General features: G+C 29.7%; 1 protein-coding gene across 2 annotated transcripts in view; it reads right to left on the bottom strand.

The window, feature by feature from the left end:
* Positions 1-751: 751 nt before the first annotated feature.
* The window catches only part of LOC139528123 (syntaxin-like), a 36,973-nt gene continuing 15,351 nt past the window's right edge, over positions 752-22,373 (bottom strand). The window contains exons 6-11 of one of the 2 annotated variants that reach the window (XM_071323952.1): positions 14,257-14,365; positions 11,217-11,290; positions 10,145-10,282; positions 9,155-9,265; positions 6,159-7,745; positions 752-5,135 (exon numbers count right to left, since the gene is read on the bottom strand). In XM_071323952.1, coding sequence (XP_071180053.1) covers positions 7,665-7,745; positions 9,155-9,265; positions 10,145-10,282; positions 11,217-11,290; positions 14,257-14,365 — 513 coding nt within the window. In that variant the 3' untranslated portion in view covers positions 752-5,135; positions 6,159-7,664. The remainder of the gene's footprint in view (positions 5,136-6,158; positions 7,746-9,154; positions 9,266-10,144; positions 10,283-11,216; positions 11,291-14,256; positions 14,366-22,373) is intronic. The other variant, XM_071323954.1, reaches the window with a different exon arrangement.

Genomic DNA, 22,373 nt, shown 5'->3' with positions numbered 1-22,373 from the left:
TGAATTGTTCACCACTGAATGTTAAACAAACAAGAGGAATGGACAAGTATCTCAGTTAAAATACTCTCATATATATATATGTCATTTGAACTTTGCAACAAATTACTGCTGCAGAAATAGCTCTTTGTATTCTTTTTTTTTTTAATAAAGTATAAATCAATGAAATTCAGCAGGAGCCCCAACTTAATATTCAATTTCTCGTAATTATGAATGAATAAAGAAACTGTTTTGTACTTTGATTGATTGCTGGTTGGTTTGTGTTTTTTTAATCCTTTACAGATGCAGCAAAGAGATCAATTTAGTTTAACATAACAATTCTTCTCAGTTTACTATTTTCTGTTGTGACAAACAATGCTATGTTCTATTTTTCTGACTTTTGTTGTCTGATTTTAAATGTCAAGTACAAATTTTAAAAATGAAGTGTTTTTTTCAATTGTAGTAAAATACTGTCAATTCAGAAATTATTGCTTGCATTTATTATTGCCAATTTGTCATTTTATACTAAAATGTGTTCGAAATTTTTGCAATATTGAGAAAAATCACGCTTAATTTGTGTAAAAAATTTCAAAATGCCAGTTTAAATTATTGCGATTATAAACCTGTAGCATTTTTGAGAATATATGAACAATGCAATAATTTCTGAATTTACAGTAACTCCTTTCTTAGGTTTTAAATCTGAAATTACACCAAGCGATACAAAGAAAAAGAATGTGCAAAAACAACGACATCAAAAATAAGGAAAACAAAAAACTTAAGATGAAGAATTCTTTATTCTACATAATAAATATTCATGAGTGTTAGACTTTATAAATATTCATGAACAGAGCCTGAACTGACAAACTATACATGTAAAAAAATGAATATTACACTAATATAAAATAATCACAAATAAATACACATTACTAGACAACAGTAAAGCTTAAGAGAATAAAGACGAATATACAGAAATATTATTAACTGCAACCATGTAGAAATTTCTAGACAAAATGGCACAAAGAAGTAAAACTGACTTGAATTCTTTAACAAACGGATAAACTTAAATTTACTGGTGGGAGAATAGAACTGGACACAACAGGGAAATTGAGGAAAATTTAATAATTGCTATTTGCTTTATAAGAATCTAATTGATACTAAATCAAGTTGATCATTGGCATTATCTTAATAAATAAGAATTGCTTTGAAGTTGTGATGACTAAAATCCCTTATTATGGTATGTTGTACAAACTGATATATAACTTAGACAGTATACATTGCAGTTCATACGTAGCAAAACTCAATTAATGTAGGAAAATACATGTATGTGTCTATTGCTATATATAGACTAGAACTATAAACATAAATACATGATAAAAAATTGTAAAACTAAAATTCAAGCTCCGTTCAGAAAAATAACAACTTATATATATGTGAGGTAACAATGATTAACAGTTTAGATGGGTAACAGAGCATAACATCTGGCCACATTGCCTAAGACACGTGGCTTTGATGCCACATGGCCACACATGGGATTCTTTGAAGAGTCAAGAATGGTGGAACAGGGAAGACCAATAAGTTATAAAAATAAAACTTTTTAAAGAAAAATAATGCTGTAATTTGAACATTTATACTGACCATTTTAGCTTACTTGATTCTATGATGGAAGAATCAACAAACTTCTATTGCCAAAACCATACAAGTGTTAACCACTATTTTGTTCGTACTATTTTAACTTGATCAAGAGCTGCTTTGAAATGCATGGTAACATTTACCTGGTTTCAAAAACTAACAATTGTTTTTTAAGGAAGCTCTTTGAACAAGCCAATTGCCTGAAATGTGTACACTTATATTGTTTTGGGGGTAAGTTCGCATCATATCTTCAATCAGTTATTCAAGTAATTATTGTGATCCTTTTAACATACCTTTTTAATGTTTATAGCCCTTTTATATTTGATTAAACTCAAGGGGATACAGATTTTACTTGAGATAAGAATTCATGTGGGATGAAAACAAATTAATCTAATTTGTCAGGTCCTTTCCAAAATACATTTTTTTTTACTCAACTAATGGTAGCAGTGGAACATGTTATTAAGCTTATGTTACTCATGTCATGGTTTATAAAAAAATATGGTCCCCTAGGTTAAAGTCTCATTAATGTTGATATTGGACCCATTGTACAATGTATTAAGATCACACAAATCTTTAAGCTTTTATTGTTTCAAAACACAATGAGTGATTTCAAAGGGGCAAACACCTTTCCAAATCTAGCAAAAATTGCCACTTTTTTTCAATACTTAATTTATTAAATTTCACTTTTTTTCTATGAACCCTTTTTTTTTTTTTTAAATCAGAACATGGTATCTATCCATTAAATGCACATTTTGTTTTCTTCATCTTCTTGATTTATGTTTTTAATTTTTAACATTAATAATTGAATTCATGATTTGATTTGAATGTAGAAGTCCTGTAGAATCACAGAATGATTGTCACAAAAATAGAATAATAATTGATCGTAAAACTATGTGCAGGTGACAAAAACTTTTATAAGAGCTAATCCATTCAAGCAAATGTTGAGTGGGGAGAGTGAATTTTTATTTTTCGACAAAAGTCGTTTACGGTTTCTGGTCCATTTGATGAATGCAAAATTTTTTCCCCAAAGAAAATGTGTTGGTTGTTTGGGGAATTCCTGAGGGTCTCTACCCTCCCCACTAAATGGTATTGTGTGATAAATAGGACTTCAAATAACAACAATGAACAAAATACAAATACACATGTACTTCGCAAATGAACAAAATCACAACTAATACATAAACATCAATTTAAATGCACATTCTATTTATTTTTAAAATTGCACCAAAAAAAAATAATAAAAAAATAAGCAACAAATCAAAATGAATTTATAATTTCTTTAAGTGATTTGAAATCATGTCATAAATCTGATCAAAAACTTTTGATAATTACAATATTCTATATTTTTTTCTAAAACAACCCTTAAATTCGCTAAATAAAAACAGAAATTAAGAATCTATAATTTCTAGTAACATTCAATTAAATTTAACACATAATTAGAACAGACTTTCATAAAAGCAAAACAGGCATATTAAGGAAATCCTACTGACCTAATTTTTTGTGTCCACCATTGATATTATTTTGAAATCACAAATTTTTATCTATATCTAAGTGAATAATGCCAGCAGGCAACATAATAAGATTAACAACAATAATTATATACACTTATATTGCACTAAATCCAAAATATAAGCGCTACAATGAAAATGAGCTGCAACATATAATAGTACTACAAAAAGCATGATAACGTACAACCTTATTATGGTATAATTACATAATAACCTTGTTAATAAGAACCCTGATTTTTTTTCTCTCTTTTTTATAACAATTCCTCAGAGATGGGTAAATTAAAAAAAAAAAAGAAAGTTACCTTTATTTATTTGTGTTTTTGAAGTGATTTTCGAAAACTAAACTATATTCTTCAGTAAAATGTGAATGCATATGCCGATAGCATACAACACAATTTGAATAAGGATCACAATTCAATCAAAGTACAAAACTTACATTTTATCTTTTAGTCATCATAATCTAATTACAGAACCATATCATAGTCACCTTATATTTGCAAGTTTGATTCACAAGGTAGTATCAAGCATGAATGGTTTTGAAAGTTATATATTTTCAAACTTTTTTAGGTAAGAAAAATTTTGACAGTAAAGGTATTTGAAATCTAACAAGGTATTAGTGTACTTAGTAAATTTGCCTTGGAATTCGGAAATACAAAGAAATGTCTTCCATAGTAAAATTTATGTACATTGTACCTAAAATTCACAAAATGCTGGATATAAACCCAGTTTTAAATTTTTTTTAAATTTTCAAAATTGAACAAATAAAGCACAAATAAATTTCATTAATAATAATCAACTAAATTGTTATTCTTATTCGATTAATTTTATATTTCCTTCCATTCATTTAAAATAACGTAACTAGAATGAAAATGAAACTCTGATTAATCAAAAGTATAAATACAACCAAAATAAATTAAATACAACCAAATTTCTTTCAAGTATGCAGTGGTTTTGTCTACAGAAATGCTGAAATTTTCGAAAAGACCATGTCTACAGCTTGAACTCTTGAAAAATACACTTACTTCAAACAAATGACATATAAGGACTAAATGATATAATGTCATCATTGATATACATGTAGCTATAAAATTTTGATTAGAAATAGAAAACAAATTTAATCTTAATGCATCTAGCTCTTTTGAATCACACTGTATGTATTGTAAATTTTCAATATATGCCTACACTGAACAATTATTTTTGACACAACATGAAAGAAATTTGCTTGTATCTAAGAAAAGAAAACATATTTACATAAATAAAATTATTGCACATAATCTGGATTTCAGAGGTCCTGGGGTCTGACATCTCAATAAAATGCTACACTTCAACTTTCATATACTAGCTATATACAACTTATGCCTCACAAGAAAGTTCTCATTAGCAGACGACAGTTAGAATAGGTACATTAAATACAGTTTGAAACCATAGAGAATGGTTTCTATCTTCAGGTTATATTTCTGTACAAACTTGACATTAGAAAGTTCGATTAATTTAAAAAAAAAAATTTTGCTGATACATTTTGTACCATTGTAATCAATATGAATATTTATGCAACAGTTAAAGTAAATGTATAGCATTTTATTAAAAGAAAAAAGTTTTCTCTTCAGAAATCACTGATAGCACTAAAAAAATCTACATGTAAGTTTTGTCATCAAGAAAATATGACAGATCTTTGCACTAAATCACTGCCTCCCTCCAGTTAAAAAAAACATTTTTTTGGAAATGAGTGGTTTTTCACTTATCAAATATTCATTTTTAAAATAATGCATTAAGTTTGTTCTTATTATATCAAATAGTGGTAAGTGGGATCATATCCGTCAACTTATTCCAAAAGACACTACCAATTATCCCTATATTACAAATGTTTATTTTTATCGATCGATATACAAAATTTAATCCTCAACTTTCATCATTGATTTCTGTGACACAACAGAAAATGACCGTCAATGACAAAAATGTGTTAACCTATCAGCATCTTGGCTTTAAAAAATAATAAAGAGCATTGAAGTTTCAAAAATAAATCTAAACAAGAATGTGTCCAAAGTACACGGATGCCCCACTTGCATTATTATTTTACATGTTCAATAGACCGTGAAATTGGGTAAACAATCTAATTGGCATTAAATTAGAAAGATCACACCATAGGGAACATGTGTACTAAGTTTCAAGTTGATTGGACTAAAACTTCATCAAAAACTACCTTGACCAAAAACTTTAACCTGAAACTCACACTTTAATTTTCTATGTTCAGTGGTCCGTGAAATTGGGGTCAAAAATTTAACTTGGCTGTAAAATTAAAAAGATCATATCATAAGGAACATGTGTACTAAGTTTCAAGTTGATTGGACTTCAGCTTCATCAAAAACTACCTTGACCAAAACCTTTAACCTGAAACTCACACTTTCATTTTCTATGTTCAGTGGACCGTGAAATTGGGGTCAAAACTCTAATTTGGCATTTAAATTAGAAAGATCATATCATAGGGCACATGTATACTAAGTTTCAAGTTGATTGGACTTCAACTTCATCAAAAACTACCTTGACCAAAAACTTTAACCTGAAGCCAAAAACTTTAACCTGAAATTTGCACTATCATTTTCTATGTTCAGTGAACCGTAAAATTGGGGTCAAAACTCTAATTTGGCATTTAAATTAGAAAGATCATATCATAGGGCACATGTATACTAAGTTTCAAGTTGATTGGACTTCAACTTCATCAAAAACTACCTTGACCAAAAACTTTAACCTGAAGCCAAAAACTTTAACCTGAAATTTGCACTATCATTTTCTATGTTCAGTGAACCGTAAAATTGGGGTCAAAACTCTAATTTGGCATTTAAATTAGAAAGATCATATCATAGGGCACATGTATACTAAGTTTCAAGTTGATTGGACTTCAACTTCATCAAAAACTACCTTGACCAAAAACTTTAACCTGAAGCGGGACAGACGGACGAACGGACGAACGAACGGACGAACGAACGGACGGACGAACGGACGCACAGACCAGAAAACATAATGCCCCTCTACTATCGTAGGTGGGGCATAAAAAAACAGAAGACAAAAAAAGGGCGACAGTAAAAGTGCAAAACCAATACCATATAAAGTCGGTAAATCATGAAAATGTAAAGCGCTGTTGAACAGACAAAATTTTTCGTCTTAAAACAAACTGGTCTCAACACAAGGTAGCACCAGCGAAGGCAAATTGATCAATCAGCACTGAGCATTTCTGGTCATTTATAATTAGGCACATGCGTTATTCCTTAAAATACTTAAGATAAAGTTATACCAAGAATAAGTGCTATAATAGCTAACAAAACAATGACACAAACTATAATCATAATCAGTTTCTGAAACGAGAGAGAAAAAAACAACATGTATAAACAACATTTAGACATAGAAAATAATATCAAAATAAAATAAAATTGTAATGCTGTGTTTAAGATTGGTCTTTTGTTTCAAATGCACCTTTACAATTATCTTCAAAACAAAATGGTGATTTATTTATCTCGCAGATATAACAACATGCTTGGCATCCCAAATAAAATAGTTGTATAATAAGGTGAAATACAGTACAACATAAAGGCTTCGAAAGCTTGTGTAGTTAGAAATATACACAACACCACATAAATCAAGTTCTATCAGAATAAATCACTTGATAATCCCCCCCTTAAAAAAAACAATTAAACCGTAATACTGAAATGACTTTTTTGAAACTCAGAAAAGCCTTTTTCTGAGTTTCTTAATTCCGAAAAGATTAACAAAAGTATTTTTGTACTTAAGCACAGGCTTATATTTCGAGTGATGTGTATATTTTTATATGGCAGAATATTTTACAGTCACACTCCCTCATTCTAAACACCAGTATTTATTGCTAATATTTTCATTTCAAAATTCATAAACTGAAATGCAATGGTTTGCAATTTACTGTTTCAGAATCTAATTGACTGTATGTAATTTCAAAGCTCGTATTTAGAAAATGAAACATACCCGTAGCCAGGGGGGTTCGGATGAACACCCCCTTGAAATCAAATAAGCACTGTTAAAGTCAACGTTTTGTTCAAATTGTGACTGTTAAAGTCGAGTTCATGAGTCCAATGAACCCCTCCCCATGGAAATTCCTGGCTACGGGCCTGTGAAAACTATGCTAAATCATGGATTGAAATTAAATTATTTCGACATATGGTAACTTAATCAAAGAACTTCAGTGCATTTAAAAATAAATAATACCCAGAGTGCATTAGATTGTGAAAAGTTTCTTGTCACAACATTTTGGTGTTTGGTTTTGAAATTATTACCCAGAATGCATTAGATTTTAAAACAGCTTTTTAAATCCGCACCTGGTATTCTCTGAATTGAGTTTTCATCTCAAAATAAATTCTAAATATAAATTGACCAGCTGATGTTTTTTTTACATGCTAAAGTGTGACTGTAAATATATGTAGGGAAATGGTTTAACAATATTTGGTGATCCTGTCATAAAATGATGGAAAACAGTTGTTCATAGGTTTGAGCAAAAACGAGACTTAACATCATAATAGTATTAGTTCACTAAATTCCAACGCTTAAACCAATTATAAGTGCTATAACAGCCAACAATACTATCACACATATTATAATCATTATCATTTTCTGAAATGGAAGAAGAGACAACATTTAAACAACATATAGACAAGCATGCAGAGGAATTAAATTTCACCAGTGGTTTGATGGCTACCTTATTTTGACATAAACACTAAATGAGTTTAAAGTTTCCAAATAAAATAATGCTTGTGTGGATAATAGTTTGATTGATTGTTGGTGTTTAATACTATTTTTAGCACACTTGGCTATATCATACCAGCTATTTTCATTGGAATAGGAAATTTATATACCAGGAGAGAGCACACTTGGCTATATCATACCAGCTATTTTCATTGACGAGGAAACTTGAATACCAGGAGAGAGCCACCCCCTTTCTGAAATCCTCTAGTCAATTAAAATCAGAGTAATTCACACCTTGCCACAAGCAAATTTCAAACTTTATTTTTGAAAGGATACATTAACGGCTGATTTATACTTTGACATTTTTCATCCCTTTTTGATTATTGAATAGACTGATATCAAGAATCTCAATATTTTCAATGGATCAAAAAAAAATTCAGATTCTGACCTCACAAATTATGTTGGACATAATCTTGAATGACATCTGGACCAATTTGAATATTTAAAACAGTAATGCTCCATAATGCAACATTATTGCTGAATTGATGCATTCACATTATTTGATCAGCCCATGCTGCATGTTTATAAATATTGTTAAGTTCAGTCATTGATCATGATGAAAGATAATTCAGAATAGCTCTGTCTTTGGGCATTAAGCATATTTATAATATATATGCTTTTAGTTTGGGTCTTTTTAGAAATTTTCAAAACTTGACCACACAAAATTAGTAATAATTGATTAATAAAAGTAGCCATCAAAACATTATGCATATTTGACAAAGGAGTTAAAATGATAATCATTATTAGCCAAGAAAAGACCTGTAGAATTTGTTCAATTGAACTGGATATTAATTAGTAAACATGCAAGCTTTGACAACATCAATAAAGATAACTTATTGAAATTTCTCTTAAACATCATGAATATAACTGAAGGACATGAACAGATAAAGCTTGTGCAGACTTGAGTGTTAAAATAAGCGTGAGAACAGACAACATTTACTCAGGTATATATATAAACATTGGATTGGATAGGTTTTGGTGATTGTTGTGCAACATCTCCTAGCTGTATGCCTAGATTTTGCTTATGACTTTGAGTGCTCTTACATATTCTTGACTTATGATTTATTTTTAACATTTGTTCTTTTTTATTCTGATTGTTACTCATCTTTTCCAATGTATTGTATAAACTTACCTTCCTATCTAAAAACGTTTTTATGGTTGTCATATAATAATTTTAAGTGTTTTTGAATTTTGTTATTTTAAGCATACCCAACTAGGTTTACTTAAGAATTTTAAAGTATCACATTTGAAAGTGTATTTTTTAATAGTTAACTTACCCGCCGTGCTTTACTTTGGTATTTTACAGCTTTTTTAGTGTCCATTTTGGCTGTTTCTATATAATCAACTGCTTGTTCAACATTATATTCTATACGATCTATCATTTCACCCTATAATGACAAAACAAGAAAAAACCTACTTCATTGCTTAATAATAAATTATTAAATCGTTTGCTGAAGAAATATGTACCTGTTTCTGATTTCCATAGTGGAAATAATTCCAGTTGTTGAAATTTTACACAATTCCATAGATTTTGTTCATAAAGATATTTAAAAAATAAAGGACAAGGATAAGTTATATATCCCCACATCCCCTCAGAAGTCAGAATAATAATTATACTATATTCTTATTCCTAATTAAAACACTATTTAACATTCTTATCTTCTTACTGTTCACAGAAGATATGGGCTCATTTGCACTGTCAAGTTAACCAATCAAAACATATGATTAGAAGGAAGATTTTACTCATGTTTAATATAATCTTATAAGTTTGTTTGTACACCGACTCTCTACTGTATTTTTTGTATCAAAATACTGTTTCCTTATAGTGTGGTGATTGGACCCTTAATTTACTGATCATGTCATTATTTTAAGTCTTTCATTTTGACCTTTATACACATTGATATTGTCATTTATGCTCCATTCACAAAAAATCTTCCACAATTTTTTTTATCATAAATTACACTGAAATGTAAATGTTTCCTTAATATTTGTTACTGGTACCATTTTTGTGAAATGATTTGCAGATTCGTAATCTCATGTTAAGGCTGTTCCATTAAAACATACATGGTACCCAGGGAAGGCATTTTAAAACAAAGTGACCACCCATAGAATCAATTTTAGAGTCTTGCATACATTTAAAGCCAATTAAAAACAATATTTCACACACACCCATAGTGGCAAATTTAAGTTGTCTTCCCTTGCTCCCATGTATGTTTTTATGGAACAGCCCTTATTGAAAATACATCACATGTTTAAACTAAGCTCACCTGTTGTTCTACTAACATAGCCATATCCATAAACATGTCATGTAATTCACGTATACTATTTTCTAATTTTATAATATCGTTGTGTCTAGCTTCAATATCTGCAAGTGTTTGTTTAGCTTGCTGTGTTTCCATTATGATCTACAAAATACAGAAGACAAGTTCAGTTAAATTTTCATTAAAATATGTAGATGTATTTCATATACTTTATAATTTTACTGATTTTCAGAGTGCAGTTTAAGGTGGTAGACCTTGGTTCAGGGAGATAACTCTTTAAATCAGTTATGTGCTTGTTTAAGTCAAGTTTCATCAATGTTTTTCAAGCATTTACCTGAAACAGATTGAAAATAATCTATGTAACCTAGAAGCTTAGACTATATTTTTGAAAATGGTTTACACAAACGTACTGATGATTTTAAGAGTTATTTCCCTTAACCTAGGTCTACCTCCTTAAGAAGCAACCAAAAATGAAAATAAGTAGATGTGGTATGATCTCCAGTAAGACAGCTTTGCACGAGAGACCTGCCTCATGAACTTTAACTGTAGCTACTGAGCTAATTCAGCAATGCTTAGACTTGATAATTTTGACTATTCAAATCTTTTCACACCCAAATGGAAGAAGTGGCAACATACTGTGAACTAGTAAAAAAAACAAGTTTAAATATATCTGTTTCTTTTTTTTTTCCAATTTGCATTTTTCATTGTGTTTACATATATGCATTGTGCCATAAGATACATTTTTCAAGCTTAACTATGATTTTATGTGGTTAATTCTTATTGGACATCATTTCAACACAAAATATGAATCGGACAAAAATTCTGCACCTACCACAAGACTTAAATTAACAATCCTAGAGAGAACACTGAAGCAACTGAAGGTTTCTACAAAATTATGACTTTTTATTTGAAAGCAGTCTATTTGCAGTGCTAACCATGAATAATCACAATATACAAATTATTTTGATTTTGTTATCATCAGGCAGGCCTTCGGCAGGGATCACTACATAAGGTGAAGTTAATCAGGTCCTTAGTTTTGGTTTTACATATTGTTATTTAAATCTTTAAAAAATCTTACATCTTGCGTAAATATTTTAGGATTTCCTGATTCCAACATATCTTCTAACTGTTCATCTGTAGTTGTTCGACCAGCTGAAAATGTAAAGGGATGATTTAAATCTAAGTGAAGTGTATATGTACATGTTTATGCATATGGTGACTATACCAAAGTAAATCTTAATGTTAATAAAATACATTGATGCTTGCCATATATCAAACACAGGTCCTTTAGCACTGAAGGCAAGCACACTAGCTCCAGACCACAATGTTAAATTTATATTGTTATATTTTCACTTTTAAGCCATCATAATAAAAATGCTCTATTCAAATTATCTAACTTAATTATTTTGGCAATAAATCAGTCTTTCAGGAAAATAGTGTGTAAACCAAGATAATGTACTCTATCTTTTGTTTTAAAGTATAGTCAATTTATCACATTCTGATGTTGACTTCAGACAAAACAATTCTGATGGATTGGCTTTTAATATTTTGTAGCATATAACATTGGTTGGAGAGTTGTCTCATCGGCATTCATGCCACATCTTCTTATATGTGTTGTGTACAAGTTGTAATGTTGTACAAATATATCTATATATACAAATTATAATTTGTACAGATATTTTGTACAAGTTGTCAGTGTTTAATTTACCGCTTAACACAAATGGATGATGCAAGCACACAGTCTTTTGTTTTGCATATTTCTGTCATATTTCCACAACTTCATGGTACAGTCTAAAACTGAGCATTGATACAAACACATTATATGAACACAAAAAGACTTTTTACGGATATGATTTTGGTATAAGGAGAAAAATAATATAAGAACTTAAATTATGTACTGTTTTAGGACAAGGGGAATAGCACTTAATGTTAGGTTAAAGTATATAAATTTGAAATTAAGACATCAAACCAATACATTTCAGAAGATAAACTTTTATCACCTGGTGCAAGAAGGTGTGTATCAAAAAACTTATAACTTGTACAAAAACCCTGTACAAATTATAATTTGTACAAACTTACATCTTGTACACAACATATGTATATATTCAAGGAGAGGTGTTTGTGATATTACTTTGAATCTGATTTTTTATTTTCTACTACAAAAGATAGGTCAGGAGGAAAAAAATATATTTAACTAGCCAAACTCTTAACCAAAACATTCTTAAGGTTAGGTGGTGTACTTGCACACACAAATTTAAAAGCATTTCAAATTGTTCCAGCGCTAAAATTTATGGCCGTACACTGCTTTGTGGCTTAAAAAGTAAAATTGAGGTCAAATCTTGTCAAAGGTCAGATTCAATAACCTACTTTTTCATTATTTACATTTTAAATGGTTACTTGACCAACCATCTTTACCATTATGCCAAAAAGTTAAGCTTTTGTCAAAAGATTTAAAAGATAAGGACTGTGGGCACGTCTTTATGAGAACAACAAGTCCCCCCTTTATTCAAAAATGAAAATTTTATCACAAGGAAGAATTAATATATTTCATAAGTCCATTGGTTTTTTCAGGACTTTTTGTTTTTAATAATGTTAAGAATATCAATTTCATGTTTTTTTTTTACAATATATCATATCCTGACAAAAGTTCTTCTATAAAAATATTTAAATCCATTGCAGATTAACATAAGGGAATTAATATTCCAATACTTTCCCAACAATTTTGTCAATAAACAGTATAAATCATGACTGTCGAGAAAGCAATAAATCATCGGAGATAATTAATCACAAGTCTTATCTCTACTGGAAATAATCCCTTGAGGGTAAAAGTCAGAGGCAGCTTTATATGATTAGGTCTGGATAATCTTTTCTATAAGTTATAACCGTATTTATGTAAAAATGTAGTGCCAAAACTTATAGTCCCAATTGCTGCCAATTAAAGAAATCAAAATTTTAGACTGAAAACAGCAAAGCCTTATAAATATTTAGAAGGCATGTTAAGGGGGTAGACCTTGGTACAGGGAGATAACTCTTTAAATCAGTTATGTGTTTGTAAAAGTCAAGTTTCCTCAATGAATTTTAAGCATTTACCTGAAACAGATTGAAAATAATCTATGTAACCTAGAAGCTTAGAATATATTTATGAAAATGGTTGACACAAACGTACTGATGATTTTAAGACTTATTTCCCTTAACCTAGGTCTACCTCCTTAAGGCCCCTTTAATGGCCTCTAATAATTTTTTTTTTCGAAAATCAAAATGTATTAATAATCTATCAATAATCTTCCCATAGATCCTCAAAGGACATAATTATGAAATTTACCCTTCAAGATATTGATATATATATCTTTTAGATTGTGCAAAGAAAATTGGTTTGTTTTGACATCTCGCACAGCAAGAGCTAATAAAAAGTATGTCTTTCTTTCAAGATTTAGTTTTGATTTTCAAGTTTGGCTGTTGCTGGTATATATATTGTCATAATAGTGTTTTTCATATTGTCGTATTTATAACCACATGTAAAAGTTACTTTGCAATCATAATCATGATAATAGAAACATTTGCACCTCAATGGTCATATCATTTAGTGCTAATCTGGGTATGAAATAAACAAAATTCTACATATCATGCTCTTGCTTATTGTTGCATTCTCTTCAAGGCAGCATTGTAAACTCTTGATTCTTTAATTTATTATAGAATTTTTCACAAGACCACAGTTTTTATTGGTAGAGGAAGCCAGAGTGCCGGGAGAAAACCAATGACCTTTCGATAGGAAAACTGACAAACCTAGTCAATTAAGATTGGAGTCGAATGCATCCGCAAGATCGGGGTTCGAACTCACAACCTAAGTGTTAACTGGCTAGTGATTACAGTAGTAACTACTTAGATCAATCAGACACTGAGCCCCCTCCCCAAATATGCTTGATTAACTGGCTCAGTTCTCATCACGGATCAACCATTTATGAATTTGTTTGCATGTGTTGTCCCAAATGTTGAACAAAAAGTATGTCCCTCATCAAGCTACAAATAAACAAACTCTTGTTCATAAACTTACTTATTTCTAACTGCCGTATTATTCTGCCTTTACATCTTTCTCTATAGTCTATTTGACATAAACTTACTTATTTCTAACTGTCGTATTATTCTGCCTTTACATCTTTCTCTATAGTCTATTTGACAGGAATTGTAATCATTCATAACTTCTACAAATTTTCGAGACAAAGTTGCATGCTGAAATAAAAAAACAAACTCTGTAAATGATGTTTATAAATGAATAAAATATTCAGAAACTAAATAAGGTTGCAACTTGCAACTCCCCCAGTCAAGGTTGCCCTTAGACGGATAAGGCTATTATTTTTAGGTCCATTTTGATCATATAGCTGTTCTTATCTTTCGGTAATTATAGATCCTATGCTGTAAAATATTTGGCTTCAGCATTTCTAATGGAAGCAAATCCAGTGAAATTTTTGGGGAGTAAAAAATCTATACAGTTAAAAAAAAAAAAAGATGCTAGTAGCATAAAGCCCATGCCAGTACTTGTAACGGTTTGAGAATTGATTTTAGAAAACAATTTCACAGTTGGGAAGATATCCGACTCCATTTACAGTTATCCTGGTAGAGACACAGGAGCATCTTTATAGTGCACATAGACAGAGGTGATTATATGTGGAATACACAAACCTGTCGAGGAAGAAATCACTTTTTTTCATTATCAAAATTTATATAGAACTTCAAGAAGTTATGAATTTAAACAGCTCCTAGGATTCAGTTGGTAAATGGTGAAAAACAAAATGCTGCAAAAAGTTCCTGATCAATAATACCTTTTAATTAAGTGTTTCTCCTTTTTTATATAGATTAGACCGTTGGTTTTCCTGTTTGAATGGGATACACTAGTCTTTTTTAGGGCCCTTTTTAGCTTACTGTTCGGTGTGAGCCATGGCTCTGTTAATGTTTGGAATGCTGTACTTTGACCAATAACAGTTTACTTTTTACAAATTGAGACTTGGATGAAGAGTTTGTCTCATTGGCACTCATACCACATCTTCTTATATTTACTAAAACCAACTTAAACCTGATAGAGGAGAGATGGGAAAACATAAATTAATGCTCTTTTACTGTCACAGGCAGGGGATAAATAGATCAAGGTGCACTTGATATATCAGCATGTGCTAGATTTTTTTTCAGATACACACAAAAAATTGATGGCTTTATTTATAAAATGCTGGCTTGTTTCTATGGGTTTCTCGACTTATTTAATTGACCAACATGAAAATGTAAGAATATGCAGAAAGTTGTGTTAAATCCACTCAAATATGCGGTAATGCTGTCAATGAAATAGTTATCTAAAAAAGACTACAGCGAAAACTTGTACAAATTTATCAGTTAGCTATGTTTATCTATTTAAGAAGTAAGATTTAAAGCTTGTCTGTTTAAAAAAAACACATAGTAACTTCTTGATATTTTTATATTTGTAATGTTGTGTTTCATTTGATTTTGGGTGAACAAAAAAGGCTGCCACAGCAATCTCAGACTCAGCAACGGTTTATTTTTGTGGGATGCTGTCTTATTCATTTCTACCCAATTATATATAATTCTAGTCAGAACAGGACATGCTAATAATAACATTCATCATAAGAAAGACAGAAAAATGCAATTGATCCACAAAAGATCTCAAAAACATTTAATTAATAAAACATTTCATGGAAAAATTAGTATGTCTTGGAAAAGATAGAAAACTATTCCATATGAAAACAAGCAGCTTCTTAGATAATTTTGAGTAGGCTTGCAATGTTTTAAAAAACCTGATGCACTTTTGTTTGTAACTAATTTAATACCAGTACATGAAATGAACAATACAATCTATTTCAACTGCCACAAATATCCATTAATCCTATCAGAGGTTTGTCTGACCCATACCGATTATAGTGCATCACAGAAAGTATTGCATGGTTTGTGTCCAGACAGCCAATAATCTTTACTGTTATTGCTTAAATTTTCTCTCATTTAATTGAAACAATTTTCCATTCAATGAAGCAAGATAGAACCCTAGATACTAACCTCTAGAATTTTTTATTTTTGTAAGATTGTGTTGCATTTGTTTTTGGGCGAGCTAAAAAAAGACTGTCAGAGGTCAGAGCAATCACAGACTAAATGACCTCTATATGTTTTTGGGTTGCTGTCTCATTCATTTTTACCTACTGTATATCTAATTTTACTCCTAATAGGACATTATCATAATAATATTCATCATGTGAAAGACAGAAAATTGCAAATGATCCACAAAAGATCTCAAGAACAATGACTTAATAAACATTTCATAGAAGAAGAAAACAAATAAGTCATGGAAAAAACTATTTCATATGAACACTAGCTCCTTGGATAATTTTGAGTAGGCTGGCGATATATAAACCTGATGCACTTTTAATTGTAACTAATTAAATACAAGTACATGAAATGAAGAATACAATCTATTTTAACTACCACAAATATTGTATAATCCCTTCAGAGGTTTGTCTGACCCATACCGATTATAGTGCATCACAGAAAGTATTGGTTTGTGTCCAGACAGCCAATAATCTTTACTGTTATTGCTCAAATTTTCTCTCATTTAATCAGAAACAATTTTCCATTTAATGAAGCAAGTTGTGACCCTGGAAACTGAGAAGAAATGTTTTGATCAATTTTGAACAATAAAAGATATGTTACAAATAGTCATAAATCTAATAATTCAATAATACTGAGAGTATCTGATTGATCAATCCCTAGCTAAAAAGTTTGAGTCATCAATTCTTTCAAAAAAATCATCAATATATTTTATTTATGACAATATGTAATATGGAGTAAGATTATATATTCATATGTATATGGTGTATTCTGCAGACTAAAATCTTTCTTATGCATGATTCTTTTATAAATTTAATCTTCATATGAATTCTGCAGACTAAAATCTTTCTTATGCATGATTCTTTTATAACTTTAATCTTCATATGAATTCTGCAGACTAAAATCTTTCTTATGCATGATTCTTTTATAACTTTAATCTGCATATGAATTCTGCAGACTAAAATCTTTCTTATGCATGATTCTTTTATAACTTTAATCTGCATATGTATTCTGCAGACTAAAATCTTTCTTATGCATAATTCTTTTATAACTTTTCCGTCAGAAATTGTTACATTTTATGTAGTTACTGAAATTGGATATCTAATATAACAGGAAAGTATCACTTGTACTGTTATGTAATGTGGAACAAATAGGTTTTCTTACATACTAAATTTGAATTTGACCTTATTATGCCCACTTCACAGATATCAGCTTGCCATGAGAACAATGTTAAAATATACAAACAAGTAAAACCAATCCACTTCTTAAATGAGTATGATAAACAAGTATTTGAACATTTTAAAATTGCCAGATACTCGGTCCTAAAATGTACCAGAAAATGAAGATATCTTATATGATCTTATATGTATGTATTACACAAGATGTGGGGTCCATTTCAATGAAATGCAACCTAATAAGTTCCCCTAAAAACTAGCTATCTAGAAGTCAAAATGTCTCAGAGAAACCATATTTTCTCTCTCTTAGTCAAACAACATTCATTATAATTCAGATTTTTTTTTATACATTACTATGGGAAAATTAGATAATAAAATTGAAAGTTTCTTGGTCCTTATATTTGTCACAGCAAGATATCTTACATATATATATCAAACTAGATGTGGGGTAAATTCTCTTTAAAATAGCAACTTAACAACCTGCACCCCTAAAATAGACATCTAGTAGTTAACATGTCATTGAAAAGAAATAAAATCATTGCTTAGAACAAATAACAACATGTAGTACACAAACAATTTAATGATTCTTTGGTCAGCTGGAACCACCATATATAGAATTATTACCCACATCAAATTAACCAAATTAGGAGACCAAAGACCCATTAACATCTAGCCTATAGGGAATAATACTGGTCAGAAAGACAGGTGACCAATGGACAATCATTTATCTGCTAATTATATCAGCATGTGGTCAATGGTGTAATTATCTACAGCTGTGGTCACTAACATGTTATTAGAGTTGACGTAAGGACAATATCCATATATGGGATGATTTCCTATGGGCTACAGACTTAACTTCTGAGTAGTAAATGATTCAACTCTTGAATTTCCTAGCAATTTTGTAGGATTATGATTTGTGGAAAAATATCAAACGAGCTGTGTCAGATAGAAATAGACCTTATACAAATGAATATTAAAACATATATAAGAACCCTACAAAACAGCCCAAAAGTTATTTTTTTATAGAACCCTACAAAACAGTCCAAAAGTTATTTTTTTATAGAACCCTACAAAACAGTCCAAAAGTTATTTTTTATAGAACCCTACAAAACAGTCCAAAAGTTATTTTTTATAGAACCCTACAAAACAGTCCAAAAGTTATTTTTTTATAGAACCCTACAAAACAGCCCAAAAGTTATTTTTTTTATAGAACCCTACAAAACAGTCCAAAAGTTATTTTTTATAGAACCCTACAAAACAGCCCAAAATTTATTTTTTTATAGAACCCTACAAAACAGCCCAAAAGTTATTTTTTATAGAACCCTACAAAACAGCCCAAAAGTTATTTTTTATAGAACCCTACAAAACAGCCCAAAAGTTATTTTTTTATAGAACCCTACAAAACAGTCCAAAAGTTATTTTTTATAGAACCCTACAAAACAGCCCAAAATTTATTTTTTATAGAACCCTACAAAACAGTCCAAAAGTTATTTTTTATAGAACCCTACAAAACAGCCCAAAATTTATTTTTTATAGAACCCTACAAAACAGTCCAAAAGTTATTTTTTATAGAACCCTACAAAACAGCCCAAAATTTATTTTTTATAGAACCCTACAAAACAGCCCAAAAGTTTTTTTTTTATTTGTATCTGTATGTTGGTGGTATCAGTTTGTAAATTTCATTACATTACAGTCATTACAGAAAATCATTAAAGTTTACAAAGACCTCTATTTTTTAGAATTTTGATCATTTGATTTCTTGTGCAAATACAAACTATCATTAGTTAATTAATTCTTTATTATGTCCTAAAATCATGTATAAGGCATCTGCCACATATTTGTTATAAATGATTAAATATTGCAATGTTTAGCCAGGACTTTTTATACAAATCAAATCAAAGATAATTATATTAGGATTTGTTTTCAATTAGATATAAATTAAATACAACAAAATTCAATTTTATTCTAAATGTAAATGCTTTATACAAATAAATTTTGAGAATTGTTTATTTTTCTGATTTCAACACTGGCAGGTGATTTTAATCTTAAAACGACATTTAATTCATTTATACATATTGATAAAAAGACTATTGTTTTCTGAAAAATCACAGTCCACCCTTTCTTCAACTCTTTTAAAATTTTATATGTAATCATGTATAAATCTTTTTTTAATGTACAACTATTACATTGAAAGTCAATATGTTTTCACAGAATATTAACAAGTTTATAATGATTGTCTCAATGAAGTTGGCATGAGAGAGAAACTACAGTATTAAATGGTTATTTTCACTGCCATAATAACCTATTTGAAATAATTGTTTTGAGAGTTTGGACAAGGGGACCTATTCCTTTTTTACCTAAAGCCTAGAACTTTTTTATTTCTTGGCCTTTATAATAGGCATTATAGCATTCCATAGTTATTATCAAATAATTGTTTTATCCTTAGAGAAAGTTTGGAAAAGTGAACCAGAACCTATTCCTTATTTTTATTTAGATTTGTTACCTTAATCATAGAACTTATTTATTTCTTGGCCTTATTAGACATTATAACATTCTCTAGTTATTAAATTTTTCGTACTAATCACAATGCTACATAAAACTAATATGTATCCAAACATGAAAGAGAATCTACAGTCCTGTTCTGTGTCAAGTTGAAAATAATCAAAGATTTTCTTTAACAATTATATAAGAATCAATAACAAATCTATACATGGAGTTTGAAGACAATGTTTTTAATAACAACACTATATCAGATAAACAAATAAAAGGCTATATACATCCCACAGTACTGAGAAAACAAGTGATAGTATAAAGCTGAAATCAATGGTTAAAGAGTAGGAGGATAAAAGAAATCAATTCTCCGTTAGTATATATCTATCAAACAGATAGTATAACCTTTAAGTCTCAAAATATTGTAATTTGTAATTCCAGAAAAAGGTTTTATTCTTATTCATGTTTTTTAGTTTTTCTTTTTCATTGAAAATCAGTGGCTGACTTAGAAATTTTCATAATTGGCTGCTCCAGTCATGCTTCAGTGATTTCATAAATAATCAACCAAATTTTTCCTGCAAAAGAGGGAGCCCTGGAAAGCCCTCTTAATCCACCTCTGATAATGACTTATGCGAGATTGCAATTGACATAAAAATGGGAAAGAACAACAGCCATTTTCATCATCCCAAATATTCAACCAATGATTTGTTTTGGTACTTTAAGATTGGCAACAGCAGACTTTATATGTCTCACTTCTAGGAAATGTATGAGACAGTGACTTATAGGAATAGCAGGATCCCTTACAACTCTTGTATGTGATATGCCATAAAGACCATTATTGTATGATGCTTACTGATGCACAACAAATATGATAATCACAAATTTTCAATTGTTTCAAGCCTCACAACAGGTTGAATTTCATGCTATATGGATTTGGTTTATAGAAAATGCATATTCCAGTTATACATGCTGTGTATCAATAAAAAATTAAAATCCGCCTTCTAGCAATACAAACATGAATGCTATCATGACCAATATAGCATAATTCATTCCCTGTATTTTATCGACTTGAAACATTTTAGAAAGGATTTCTACAACTGCTGAAAACAAAGAGGATTTCTCGTCATCTTTAATTAAAAGTTTTAGTAGTAGCAAAAATTGATATTCAATTACAGCTTCCAGCAGAAACTTTTTCCAAATGAAAAAAATATCGATGTTTTAAAAAGGGAAGTTTTCCAATATTCTATTTCACAATTCATAACATAAAACTGTAATCACTTCACATCTGTGAATTGAAATTCATAATTTTAAAAGTTTTAAATTTCAAATAATGATTTTTAGTGAGATAATAACATGCAACTGCAGCAAATTTTAGTGTAATCATTAGGGCATGAATCATATTTACTTAGCTTACTTTAAATTTATATTTAAGATTTGATCGGAAAAGTCAAAATCTGAAATGTAGCTGGGACTTTCATCCCAATAATTTCACAGTTGAATAACCATATTGAATATGGCAAAGTTCCAAATGTAAAAAAGTGTTTTTTTCAAGCTTTATGAAATTATCTTATTCTATTATTCAGTGTTTTCTGATGAATTAGATACAAATAATGCATTTTATGCATGCACTTATAAAATATAGAGTTTATAGTATAAATTGCATCATGTTTTTTTTTTTATGATTTACAAATCTATAATTTATTAAAAGGATGTCTTAATTGTCTAACTTTACACATGAACTAAAACCTCTATCTTTGATGAAATTTTCCTTAATTAGTAAATGTATCTTAGTCCTACAGGAATAATGTCTTACTTTCAAAGAGCCGATATCACAAAACACAAAATTATAGAGATAGGGTAGCTCTGGATTTTTTTGTGTGTGAATATCTTGCCAACTGAATTTATTCCCTCTCCTTATGCCCTACTTTGCCACTTGCTACTTGTGGTGGACAAGTAAAAGAGAAATTCTTAGATAAAGAGAAGAGTTTTGGAGTAAAGAGACACTCAACAGGATGTAGCTAATTGAAAGTCAAAAGCATAAACTGCAACCCAAGTTCAAACTAAAAAGTAAACTGTTATCCTTTCATGATATATACATGTATGTTGGTACTCAATGACTATAAGACATTGAAATTGATTTCCGATACTAGAAAAAGTTTAATATTTTACCATTTTTGTCTTGCTCCATTTAGAAAGCTCCTTTTCCAAATTAACCTTGTATGTTATATCATTTTACAATATTATATAATTTCCTAAGACTTAATGTTTTTTTTTTAATTTTCAATGCCTTATTGACAGATTTATATCATTTAAAGATTACAGAATTATTCAATTTTCAAGAATACTGCATTTAAAACCTTAAACAATCATAATATGTGTATCAAGTTTACTATGACTACATCATCATTTATTTATTGTCTTTTCGAAATGCTGGAACTAGGGACTTGCCAACTGAATTGTGTCCCATTCCT

This window comes from Mytilus edulis, chromosome 6 (assembly GCF_963676685.1).
Source record: "Mytilus edulis chromosome 6, xbMytEdul2.2, whole genome shotgun sequence".
In the NCBI taxonomy this organism is placed as follows: Eukaryota; Metazoa; Mollusca; class Bivalvia; order Mytilida; family Mytilidae; genus Mytilus; species Mytilus edulis.
The sequence above is the reverse complement of the archived record's forward strand: the minus strand, read 5'-3'. Positions and strand labels throughout refer to the sequence as shown.